This window comes from Carcharodon carcharias, chromosome 14 (genome assembly GCF_017639515.1).
Source record: "Carcharodon carcharias isolate sCarCar2 chromosome 14, sCarCar2.pri, whole genome shotgun sequence".
NCBI classification, from domain to species: domain Eukaryota; kingdom Metazoa; phylum Chordata; class Chondrichthyes; order Lamniformes; family Lamnidae; genus Carcharodon; species Carcharodon carcharias.
In genome coordinates, this window is record NC_054480.1 from 118,807,282 (window position 1) to 118,820,190 (window position 12,909).

The 12,909-nt window shown below is 40.8% G+C and overlaps 1 protein-coding gene across 4 annotated transcripts in view; it reads right to left on the reverse strand.

Moving 5' to 3' along the window:
• The window catches only part of LOC121287198 (ran-binding protein 3-like), a 110,735-nt gene that overhangs the window by 15,677 nt on the left and 82,149 nt on the right, over window positions 1–12,909 (reverse strand). For all 4 annotated transcript variants that reach the window (XM_041204847.1, XM_041204849.1, XM_041204846.1 and 1 more), the window contains 4 exons: window positions 6,242–6,351; window positions 4,171–4,255; window positions 3,757–3,892; window positions 2,167–2,291 (listed from right to left, as the gene is read on the reverse strand). In XM_041204847.1, coding sequence (XP_041060781.1) covers window positions 2,167–2,291; window positions 3,757–3,892; window positions 4,171–4,255; window positions 6,242–6,351 — 456 coding nt within the window. The remainder of the gene's footprint in view (window positions 1–2,166; window positions 2,292–3,756; window positions 3,893–4,170; window positions 4,256–6,241; window positions 6,352–12,909) is intronic.

Here is a 12,909-nt window from a genome sequence, read left to right on the forward strand (position 1 = left end):
AGAACAAGAAACACGCATTAAAATAGCTTTAAATCCAATGGGCAAGTGCGGAGGTAGTTTTGTATATGGAATTCAAACTACATTCAAAGGAAGGTCATACCAAATGTGCTTACCTAACACTGTTCCTCATTCTTCCAGTCTATAGTATATTAAAATTCTTATACAGGCCTCTTGCTACACATAGAAATGCTATGTATACATTTCCTATGCGGATTCCAATATCAAAATGGTCTTTCTGAACTGGTAGACTTACTAGTTATGTTTACTTGTGATGTTAGTAGTGGCGCTCAAAAAGGGCTTTTGATATTCATTTTATAAATACCTGTCATATCACCACTCGGTAAGGTAAAGCACAGCTACAGATTCTGCATAGTTCCACCTGTTTTGAGTTATTGTAAATATGTCTACTTTTTAAAATGTAAAAAAATCAATGCTATCTTTTACATATTTGATGATTTATACTTTAATACCATGCTCTTCTTCCCCTCACCTAGCCTCTTTTGATGGTTCTTCCTCACAGTTACCATTCTAATAAAAGTGTATTCCTGCATTCCTAGCCAGCTGTGCCCTGCATCTACCATAAACAATGTTAGATGGACCTACCAATGCTTAGTTCTAATATATTTTTCCTTTTCCACGATCAGATTTTATAAAAACCTGTATGCATGCTGCAGGATGAGCCCAGCAGCCTTGGGTCCTAATAGCACTGAGTATAGACTGCTGAAAAAATCTTATCTTAAATGGGAGAAAGATTTCAGATTCCCACTAGTTTCTGGGGGGACATTTGAATGGAATCATAAGTTAAACCACCAACAGGGCACCACTCTTTTCCATGGGCATTCTTAAGAAGTTGTCTGCTCACAAATTTGGAGATGTGATGAGGGAACGTAGAACATCTGTTTACCTAATTTGCTACCATCCACAACTCAATAAGTCAGGAGATGGTCACCCGGGAGAAAGCCCATTTAAGCAACTGACCATTCATTCTGAAGTACCACCATACTTGGAGAGCATCCATCTGTAAGAATTTCTGCTAACTTTGGGTTTTCACTATGGCAGATTAATAAATCTGTTCTATTTTCTATAAGTTTATTCCTTGAATAACATTTATCCATGTAGTTCAAAGTTTGCTCATATGCCAGAACAAATGTGGCTGGACCCCATATAATTCACAATCACTGGTCCACAGAGATAAGCAAACTATTCTATGAGGCAAGCCGAAGTTGTGGACCACTCATTTGCAAATCTACTTGATGCCTACTCTTGCATCCGACACCATGCAGATGACTGGTGCTTTCTAGCCTCAGAATACACACATAACATTAAATCCAAACCCTGCATTCTACAAACAGAGCAAAATAATTAGGAACATAAGTCTGAAATAAGAAGTATACTCATGGAAAACACAACCTCAGGGCTTACAGGATGTATGAATCTGGACTCAGATATCAGCCATTGCCCACAATGAAAGATGATCAACAAGTGTGGTGACAGCACCTGACTCACTGATTAGCTTGATAGAATAATAGTAAAATGAATTCAAAAACTCAAGGTTTACATTGCTGACCAAGTTTAAAACTCAGTGAAAATGTCAAGAAACCCTTTTTCAGAGTTTTAGGAAAGCTTTATGAAGGACTGCAGAGCAATACATGAACATGACATAACATCTTAGTGTGCCAACAAAAGAATGAAATGTTACAGATGACAGACAGAGCAAAAAATTCAGGCATGTTACCATAGGATGGTTTATAAGAAACAGGTGCTTGAGATTAACATTACTCCTACATGGAACTTACAGTGAATCATAAGCTTTCCCTTGTGTTTGAAAAGGAGATAGGTACATGATTTTAAAGGAAATAAAAAAGGGAGAGGTAACTGGGATTCAAAATAATATGATTGCCGTAGCCACCAAAACAGTAAAAAAAAAAATCAATGTGCTAATTGAACAATGCCTGTTCATATGAAGAATCAATCATCACAGGTTGCTTCTACACACTTCTCAGTAGTAATCTTGGGAGTAGATTTCTAGCTGGGGCAGCTATAAAGAGGCAAAATATTTTAACAATTAAAAGTTACCATTTCAATTCAGTAGAATGGACAGCATTTCCCAAGAATTAGTCAAATTAAATATGAACAACAGATATTTTTAGGGCTTCAATCGCATACCTGTAAGACATTACTCTCTGCTTCTTCCCCAGTGATAACTTCCACTTTTTCCAACAAGCATTTCTTTGCTGTTGCTTTGGTGTAAGCAGCTGCAGACTCCTCCAGTGATTCTGTCACATTGTTTACTGGAATTAAACAAAAATTAATAAATGCATGTATTTGGGGCTTTATCAGGAGCACTTCAAATGAAATTTTTTCTTCAAGCGCGACCACCATCGTTACATAGGTAAACGCAGCACTGATCTGTACTAGCATTATCCCACAATAGCAAATCAGAATGAGACATTGTTAGCAAATACAATATACTGTGAGAAATTGATGTTTTTAAAATATTTTTGGGGAATATTGTGTTATTCTGTGAAAAGGTTGTGTGCGTGTGAAGGAATGATTTAATTAAACTGTGTAGAGATTAATAGAAGACAGGCTGTTTGGGGGGGCGGAGTTTAAAACATGAAAAGAATAGAGGCTTTAGGTTTGAGGTGCAAGAGAATAGGTTAGATCTAACATTTATATGTTTTAGATAAGTGAGAGTTTGTTTGAATATCAAAGAGGAGTCAGAGGTAGAAAGAAACATGTTTGCATCTTGCAGGAGTCCCATAGGCTAATAGAAATGGGAATATTATATTTTATTGACCCAAAAGCAAAGAAAAGATGAAAATAAAAGATCACATATTTGGAAGGATCTGAGCTTCAAAGAGGTGCGAGAACAATGCAACCTGAGATGAAAGGGAAAAAAAGGTATTTTAGAGTAATGGTGGAGAGCTTGGGGTGGGGGTTGGTGTAACTGTTTGAGCTGTTAGGGAGCTATAGCTGGAGCTGTGACTGAGAGAGGATACAGTTTGAATCAACCATCCAGTCAAGCCAGAAAAGTTTTGGGCTGCAAAAAGCAGTTTTATTCTCAAGTTTGGATTTTCACAGCAGAGTGGACGAGAGTTACAGGTCATGTGGTATGCCTTTATTGAAGCTACAACAAGTTGCCTTGGGGAATATTACTGGATTTTTTTTTACTACTTAAACATCTATAAGGAAATGTTGCCTGGGAGGAAATGTTCCCTGGGAGGAAATGTTCCCAGTGGTCTGACTAAGTAGAGTCCATTCTTTTGGGGGAATGTGTTATAAGACAAACCTTAATTGTGCAACTGTAATCTTGTGTGCTTAAGTTTTCTTTTATTCTTGTTAGTAAAACTTTTACTTTTAATTTTTAAAATCCCAGAAGTGTTACTGGACTTCTTACTGCTGAGATCAGTAAGCCTTTATCTTGTTTCCAGAGTACAAAAAAGGCAGGTATGGCCCATAAGCCAAGCTTCCCTCTGGGGTTTGGTTTACGTAGCAAATAACAACCGTGGTCATAACAATGCAGTGTTGGGTTAAAGGTCATGGTACCGAAATAAAATGCTGCAGATGCTGAGAAACTGAAATAAAACAGAAAATGCTGGAAAAACTCAGCAGGTCAGACAGCATCTGAGGACAGGCCATTTTCCTGAAATATTAACTGCTCTTCTCTCCACAGGTGCTGCCTGCTCTGCTGAGTATTTCCAGCATTTTCTGTATTTGTTAAAGGCCAAGGTAAATACTTTCAATATCCCTTACCCAACCAGTCAGCAGCTTTTTCTGGTGTAACTTCCTGTAATGGTTCAAGCACAGATCCTGATGCAACACCTGCATTTTCTCCAAATATCTGGTCTTTGTTGCTTTCAATGCTCACATCACCTGGCCGTGGCAAACTCTGCAAATACAATTAACAATTCTAGGAACATTGCTGATCCTACTTTACAAATTATATTCAAATATAGCAATGATTACAAACTGTCAACTATCAAATTAATCTGTACCATGTTAAGCAAGTAAAAAAACTTAAAACTATTCAACAGCACTACTTGGGATAAACCAGTTGTGTGTATTAGGGCTCTTTTGCACTTGACACATGCACAACTTGCAACCATCTGCACAACAAAGTGAAGAGAATCTAGATCATGAATGAAGTATTTAATTTGCTGCACTCACCAATACTCTCTCACTCATGTTCTCCCCAAAAACAAACTTGGCACTTCTCGCATTACTATCTGCATTTTCTCCAGAGTCCAACAGACTAAAGTTGGGAGAGAAAAATAAATAACACCTAAGCAATTGGGCAGAAATATGGCAGATGTAATTCAGTATGGATAAGTGCAAAGCGTTACACATTGAAAGGTTAGCAGACACATTGAATGAATGGTGTTGAAGTCATTCTGAGAAAGATTGGAAAGGACCTGGAAGGGATAGCAGGTTCAACACTTAGCAATCAACAAAGCAAAGAGAATGCGGAACTTTAACATCAAATCAAGTCTATTTCATATACAATATTTTGCTAAGGCCTTTTCAAGTTCTGATCATGATTATGATAGGAAGGAAACAGTTCCTTCATGGTCACTGGGTCAAAATCCTGGAGCTCCCTTCCTAACAGCACTGTGGGTGTACCTACACCACATGGATTGCAGCGGTTCAAGAAGGCAGCTCACCACCTTCTCAAGGGCAACTAGCGATGGGCAATAAATGCTGGCCCAGCCAACAAAACCCACATCCCGTGAATAAATTTTTAAAAATAACCTCAATCCTGGAAGTGGTGCAAACAAGGCCCAAAGGGCTGACCTCTGGATCTGAGAATTTTTCCACGAGAAAAGGTTGGAAAAATATAGACACTTCAGTCTTCAAAGATTAGCCTTATAGAAGTGCATAAGACACCAAAGAGAAATAGAAACTAAGTAAGACAGATAGAATAATTTTACAGCACAATTTTAAGATAAATCAGAATTTACATGAAAAAGGGACACAAGATACAAACTAGGAAAAGGCAATATAGGACTCCTTCATGCAAACAAGGAATAATTAGAGTGAAAAACTCAAAGTATTCAAGAGACAGATATTGTCGTGGGGTGGCTCAGGAATTATAGGTTTCCATTGAAGGATGAGCTGAATAGCCACCTTCATTTGTACCTGTCAGACCATCGAGTCATTTAATTAGACATTATTTATTGCAGGATTAGAATATGAAAAGTGGAAGCATCCAAGTTCTTGGCCCTCGTTAAATGCTGTCCTACTCATGGTATCACCAATCCCTGACTTGAGGCGCAGTGCTTCTCTATAGGATGGTGGAAGAAGAAATCAGAGCAACAGTAGTTGCCAGGATTCTTACACACCTCCATGTTAGAAGCAGCTTTGGTATAGCTACAGACAGTGGATCATTCATTTGTGCATTGATAATAATGTTGTTGAGCAAGAGTTAGGCATCATTTATTTTGGGTATATTTTTTCCCCCATTCTTTGAATGTAGTTTAACCACCGCAATAAGGCAAGGTTAGCACTTGGGTTTTGGTAAGAGTAGTTGAGGAGGATAAGAGTTTGAAATAATATATCAAACTAAACTACTTAAGGTCAGCTTTACCCATGGAAGGGGATGTGAGATCTCTATTTGAGATAGTGAGAACAAAAGTGTTAATAGATTTTTAAAAAGATTGAGGGCAGAGCCAGAGCTAAGAGGTTATAGAAAATGCTAGAAGAGAAACATGGAGATACTGCATCTTTGGTGAAATGAAAGAAAATAATTTTCATTGTTCAAATAAAGGGAAAGGAGATCAAGGTAATCAGTTAGGGGCCTGGAAGTTGATGAAATTAGAGTGGAAACAGATTGGATTTTACAATTAAAAATAGGACTGAAAGGACACTGAAATTTGAGTCTACAGTAGTACTGTTGCAGCATATAATTTTGGTTACCAGGATGGAAGATAAGAATTTTGAATTCAGAATTTTTAAATTGTGCAATAGAGGATAACATGGGTCCATTACAAAGCATCACTTGAGGCATGTTGAACTGCATGGACAAAGACAGCATTCTTTGAAATGTCCACAGACAAGCAAACAACGCAACAGTATAGGAAGAACATCTCATACTCATTTCTAATCATAAGTGACTGTATGTCAACAGTTATCCCGTACAGCCCTGCATTAATTTAAGTATCAAGCACTTTACCAGTTCAGAATGCTTTAGAAGTTGTAGGCAACGCTGATTCTATATGCACAAATTGATTTAGCCACTTACTTTGCAGTGTTTTGTTTGATGTACTGGAGAAAGTAGTTGGTAGCTGGTAATGTTTCTCCATCCGCAGAACTTTGCTTCAGAGCACATGAAAAGTCACTGCCCTCCATCATCTGCAACACATCAAATATATAACAGCTATGCACAAGCTAGAACATGGGACATCTCAGATATATGATTCCAACATGATTTTTACTGAGTGGTTATGCAATAATAGAAAAACATACTCAAGGTGGTTTTCAGTTTCCAAATATTTGTGTAATGAGGGCTTCAAAAGAAGCTAACTTCACATAAAGTAAAACTGAAAACTAACCTTGTGCTATTATTTGTAATAGCAATACACAGTTTTGCCTGTCTGTAATTTTCTGATTGATCGATGGACTGAAATTACGAGAGGAGCCTGGCGCATGTGGCATGTGTGGAAGACTGATGCTCATAATGCACATACTTCTACCAATGGTTGGTGGCAGCAGCAGTTTAAGGGGGTTGGGTGAGGGAAGGAAGAAAAACAACATAAGTTAAGGGAAGCCAACAACAAAATTACCCAGACTAGAGGGAGAGCTGATGGTGGCATTGTGGGGTGCAGGTAGGCTACTGGATGAGAAAAACAATGCAAGATATGGAGGGCCTAACAACACCCTGGCTGGGGATGTGGGGATGTGCCATGGAGGGTTGGGAGTACAGCTTGGAAGGGGTGGGGGTGCAGTATGGAAGGAAGCCGGCATAGGAGGTATGGAATGCGGAAGAATGGAATGGGGATGGCATGGAGTGTGTGTGTGTGTGTGTGTGTGTGTGTGTGTGTGTGTGTGTGTGTGTGTGTGTGGGGGGGGGCGGGGGGGGGGGGGGAGAGAGAGACATGGGAAAGATGGGATGGTATAGAAGAGATGGCATGAGAGGTGTGCATGTGATGATGGAATTGGTTAATTATGCAAATTTGACTGTGAATACTTTGTCGGGCTCTGCTGGTATTTCATGAAACATCTTTTTTAAGGACAAAAGAACTTTTTGGAACAGAAAATCCTAACAAACTCGTATTTTCTGAGATCAAACCCAACTTCTCATCATACAGCTCAATATTGTTGCCTTCAATTAAACCTCCATATAACTTATCAAAGGGATGGGAGATGAGTGGAGCATAAACACCAGTACAGAACTGTTGAGCCAAGTGGTTGAACATTCAATTCTGTTACACTTTGACTCAAAATTTTTCCTTCATACTTTTCAATCTCACATTCCCTGGTATTTGAACTTCTGCTGTCGTGAACTTGCCAGAGGCAACTTAGTGAATTCTCTTCATTATCTAAAAACCTTCAGTCCCTTCAAAGAAAACACGGTTAATTTCCTTAACCTGTTTTCCTAATTTAACTTTTTAGTTATTGAGAATCGTCATTGCAGTTTGCCTCGCCATAAACTCGAAGAGAAAATATCCTTCACATGATTTGACAACTGAACTGTACACAGTTTACTTACTTTTCATCTAGAATCTACAGACTTTTAATACTCGGGTTTGGTATTATCCACTACTTTGTTTACTTGCTGTGCTGCTCTTTACAACTTGGTTGTGTCTTGTTCGATTAGCAACCTCCCTCCATGCAATTGGCACTATGCTTTTGCTGAGAGTGGTGATTGGGGGGTGGGGGATGCCATCAGACATAATACGTCACAGTTCTTTGGTACATCTCTTGCATCAGGATCTCCAATTCCAAAACATCAAAAGGGAACAGTGCTCCCCATGTGTCTCCATTGTGAACAAGTAGTTCACTTTTCTGCCACCACTACAATTTTCCCTTCTGAATTGTGCAACCTGTTATTAGCTGCTGTCTAGCCAAATTTTTCATCCCCGGTGTACTTACAACGCAAACCCCTGAAGGTTTTCCTGTGTTTCTACTGTACTTAAATTAGGGAGAAGGATTTCCATCATAAGATTTGTCATGACCCACTTTGCATTAAGGATAGGTATTCTGACATGCATAGCCTCAATTTTTTCCAGGATCATATTATTTCAACAAACTATTAAATGAAATGTGAAACTCCTTGCTGGCTGTGAATATGCTGAATCTTAACTCCTGCTGTGTTGAATAAAACCACATATTCCTTGGTTTGTCCACATTGGAGGCTGAACTGCAAATTTGTGGAATTTGAAAAATGTTGCAGAAGTGCAAGAGATTTGGTTAAAAAAAAGTGCAGGAAAAGGTACACACAAAAGCATGAACATGGAAAAGCTTTCTTTATTCATTCATGGGATTTGGGTGCCGCTGGCAAGGCCAGAGTTTATTGCCCATCCCTAACGGCCCTTAAAAAGGTGGTGGTGAGCTGCCTTCTGGAACCGCTGCAGTCCATGTAGTGTAGGTACATCTACAATGCTGTTAGGGAGTTCCAGGATTTTGACCCAGTGACAGTGAAGGAATGGCAATATATTTCCAAGACAGGATAGTGTGTGGCTTGGAGGGGAACTTGCAGGTTCTGCCCTGCATCTGTTGCCCTTGCCCTGTGATGGTAGTGCTTGTGGGTTTGGAAGGTGCTGTCTAAGAAGCTTTGGTGAGTTCCTGCAGTGCATCTTGAAGATGATACATACTGCTACCACTATGCATCAGTGGTGGAGGGAGTGAATATTTGTGGATGCGGTGCCAATCAAGCAGGCTGCTTTGTTCTGAATACTGTTGAGCTTCTTGAGTGTTATTGGAGCTGCACTCATCCAAGCAACTGGAGAGTATTCCATCACACTCCTGACTTGTGCCTTCTAGATGGTGGACAGGCTTTGGGGAGTCAGGTGAGTTACATGCTGCAAGATTCTTTGCCTCTGACCTGCTCCTGTAGCCATAGTATTAATATGGCTAGTCCAGTTCAGTTTCTGGTCAATGGTAACGTCCAGGGTGTTGAGAGTGGGGATTCAGCACTGGTAATGCCATTGAATGTAAGGGGGCAATGATTAAATTCTCTCTTGTTGGAGTTGATCATTGCCTGGCACTTCTGTGGTGCGAATATTACTTGCCACTTCTCAGCCCAAGCCCAGCTATCTTCCATGTCTTGCTGCATTTGCACATGGACTGCTTCAGTGTCTAAGGAGCCGCGAATGGTGCTGAACGTTGTGGAATCATCAGCGAACATCCCCACATCTGATCTTATGATGGAAGGAAAGTCATTAATCAAGCAGCTGAAGATGGTTGGGCCTAAGAAACTATGCTGAGGAACTCCTGCACATCTGACATCCTGGAGCTGCGATGATTGACCTCCAACAACCACAGCTATCTTCCTTTGTGCCAAGTATGACTCCAGCCAGCAGAGAGCTCTCCCTGATTTGCATTGACTCCAGTTTTGCTAGGGCTCCTTGATGCCATACTTGGTCAAATGCTGCCTTGATGTCATGGGGAGTCACTTCACCTCACCTCTGGAGTTCAGCTCTTTTGTCCATATTTGAACAAGGCTTTAATGAGGTCAGGAGCTGAGTGGCCCTGGCAGAACCCAAACTGAGCATCAGTGAACAGGTTATTGCTAAGCAAGTGTCGCTAGAAAGCACTGTTGATGACCCCTTCCATCACTTTACTGATGATTGAGAGCAGATTGATGGGGCGGGGAGTTGGCCAAGTTGGATTTTTCCTGCTTTTTCTGTACAGGACACACCTGGACAATTTTCCACATTGCCAGTTAGATGCCAGTGTTGTAGCTGTACTGGAACAGTTTGGCTAGGGACATGGATAGTGCTGGAGCACAAGTCTTCAGCGCTATGATGGAATATTGTCAGGGCTCATAACCTTTGCAGTATCCAGTGCCTTAAGCTGTTTCTTGATATCACGTGGAGTGAATTGAATTGGCTGAAAGCAGGCATCTCTGATGCTGGGGATCTCTGGAGGAGGCTGAGATGGCAGTTCCAGCTGAAGATTGTTGTAAATTCTTCATCCTTACCTTTCGCACTGCCCCCCCACCTCCCCCCGATATCATGGAGGATAGGGATATTTGTAGAGCCTCCTCCTCCAGTGAGTTGTTTAATTGTCCACCACCAGTCACAACTGGATGTGACAGGACTGCAGAGCTTAGATCTGATCCACTGGTTTTGGGATCGCTTAGCTCTCTCTATCCCATGCTGCTTACACTGTTTGGCATGTATAGTCCTGAGGTGTAGCTTCACCAGGTTGACACCTAATTTTTAGCTATGCATGGTGCTGTCCCAGGCAAACCCTCCTGCACACTTCATTGAACCAGGATTGATTCTGTAGCTTGATGGTAATGGTAGGATGGGGAAATGCTGCACCATAAGGTTACAAATTGTGGCTGTGTACAATTCTGCTGCTGCTGATGGCTCACAGTGCATGGTTGTCCAGTTTTGTGTTGCTAGATCAGTTCAAAATCTTTCCCATTTAGCACAATGGTAGTTCCACACAACACAATGGAGGGTATCCTCAATGTGAAGACGGGACTTTGTCCCCACAAGGACTTTGCAGTAGTCACGCCTACTAATACTACCATGGACAGATTGGTGAGGAGGAGGTCAAGTGTGTTTTTCCCTCTTGTTGGTTCCCTCAGCACCTGCCACAGATCCAGTCTACCAGCTTTGTCCTTTAAGGCTCAGCCAACACAGTCAATAGTGGTGCGACGGAGCCACTCTCAGTGATGGACATTGAAGCCCCCCCAATCAAGAGTACATTCTGCACTCTTGCTGCCCTCAGTGCAAGTGGTAATTAACATGGAGGATTACTGATTCATCAGCTGAGAGGAGGCAGTACATAGAAATCAGCAGGTTTCCTTGCCCATGAGACATCATGGGGTCCAGAGTGAATGTTGAGGACTCCCAGGGCAACTCCCACCCAATTGTAAATCACTGTGCCACCACCTCTGCAGGATCTGTCCTGCTGGTGGGGCAGGGCATACCCAGGGATGGTGATGGTGGTGTCTGGGACTTTATCTGTAAGGTATGATTCCATGAGTATTACTCTGTCAGGCTTGACTAGCCTGTGGGGCAGCTCCCCCAACTTTGGCACAAACCCCCAGATGTTAGTAAGGAGGACCTTGCAGAGTCAACAGGGCTGAGTTTGCCGTTGTCGTTTCTGGTACCAAAGTCCAAACCAAGTGATCCGTCCAGTTTCATTCCTTTTAGACTTTTTTTAATTAGCAGTTTGATACAACTGATAGGCCATTTCAGTGGGCACTTAAGAGTCAACCACAATGCTGAGGGGCTGCAGTGACATGTAGGCCAGACCAGGTTAGAATGGCAGATTTCCTTCACTAATGGGTTTTCCCAGGTGGGTTTTTATGACAATCAACAATAGTTTCATGGTTACCATTAAACTTTTAATTCCAGATTTTCAGCGAATTCAAATTCTACCATCTGGGATTCAAATCCAGGTCTCCAGGGCATTACCCTCGTCTCTGGATTACCAGTCCAGTGACAATACCGCCATGCCACTGCTTCACATAGAGTAAAAAAGTAAAAAAGAAAAAACAACAAATATATAAAAACTCAAACACAGAAATATTAAATACAGCTCAAGACTCCAAATATAGACTCTGTCAACATACAAAACATTAACTTGCTTTACCTTTAACCAGATGCTCACAGGCCCAAAATGCATCTATTTCCAAAAATATGGGGAAGATAGCTAAGATTTGAATATACTATTTTCATGCTCCTTTGTTCTTTTAATGCCTGCACATTACCTCACTGAGCTGATCTTCATATGCCATCTGTTGTCACCTCTTTCCAGCATATTTGCTGACCATTTATTCATCATCTCGTCTCTGAGAAGAGCTAATATTTAAGATATTTGTTTTCTATCTGTTGTTCTCTTTCTTTGCTCTCCCTGTTTTGTTCAGTTCTATTAATTTCCAGTTTCTTTTTTTACAGAAACAAGCAGGCTCGCTTTTAAACATACTGACATATGAGTTAGGAGCATTTGCAGGCCACTCGGCCCTTCAAGCCTGCTCTGCCATTCAATAAGATCATGGCTGATCTGACTGTAAACTCCCGCCTACCCCGATAATCTTTTACGCCCTTGTTTATCAAGAATCTATCTACCTCTGCTTTGAAAACATTCAAAGACTCTGCTTCCACTGCCTTTTGAGGGAGGGAGTTCCAAAGACTCACTACCCTCAGATGAGTAGAATTGTTTTCTCTCAGTCTTAAATGGACAACACCCTATTTTTAAACAATGACCCCAAGTTCCACCCAGTCAAGACCTTTCAGGACCTTATATGTTTCAATTAAGTTGCCTCTTACCCTTCTAAATTCCAGCAGATATGAGCCTAACCTGTCCAATCTTTCCTCATAAGACAACCCACCCGTTCCTGGTATTAGTTTTGTAAACCTTCTCTGAACTGCTTCTAATGCAATTACATCCTTCCTTAAATAAGGAGACCAATACTGTACACAGTACTCAGACGTAGTCTCACCAATGCCCTGTACAACTGAAACATAAGCTCCCTACTTTTATATTCAATTCCCCTCATAATAAATGATAACATTCTATTAGCTTTCCTATTTACTTGCTGTACCTGCGTTACTAGCCTTTTGTGATTCATGCACTAAGACAGTCAGATCCCCCTGAATCTCAGAGCTCCACAATCTCTCACCATTTAGATAATATGCTTCTTTTTTCTTCTTTTTGCAAAAATGGACAATTTCACATTTTCCCATTTGCTAGATTCCCATCTTTGCCCACTCACTTAACCTATGTCTC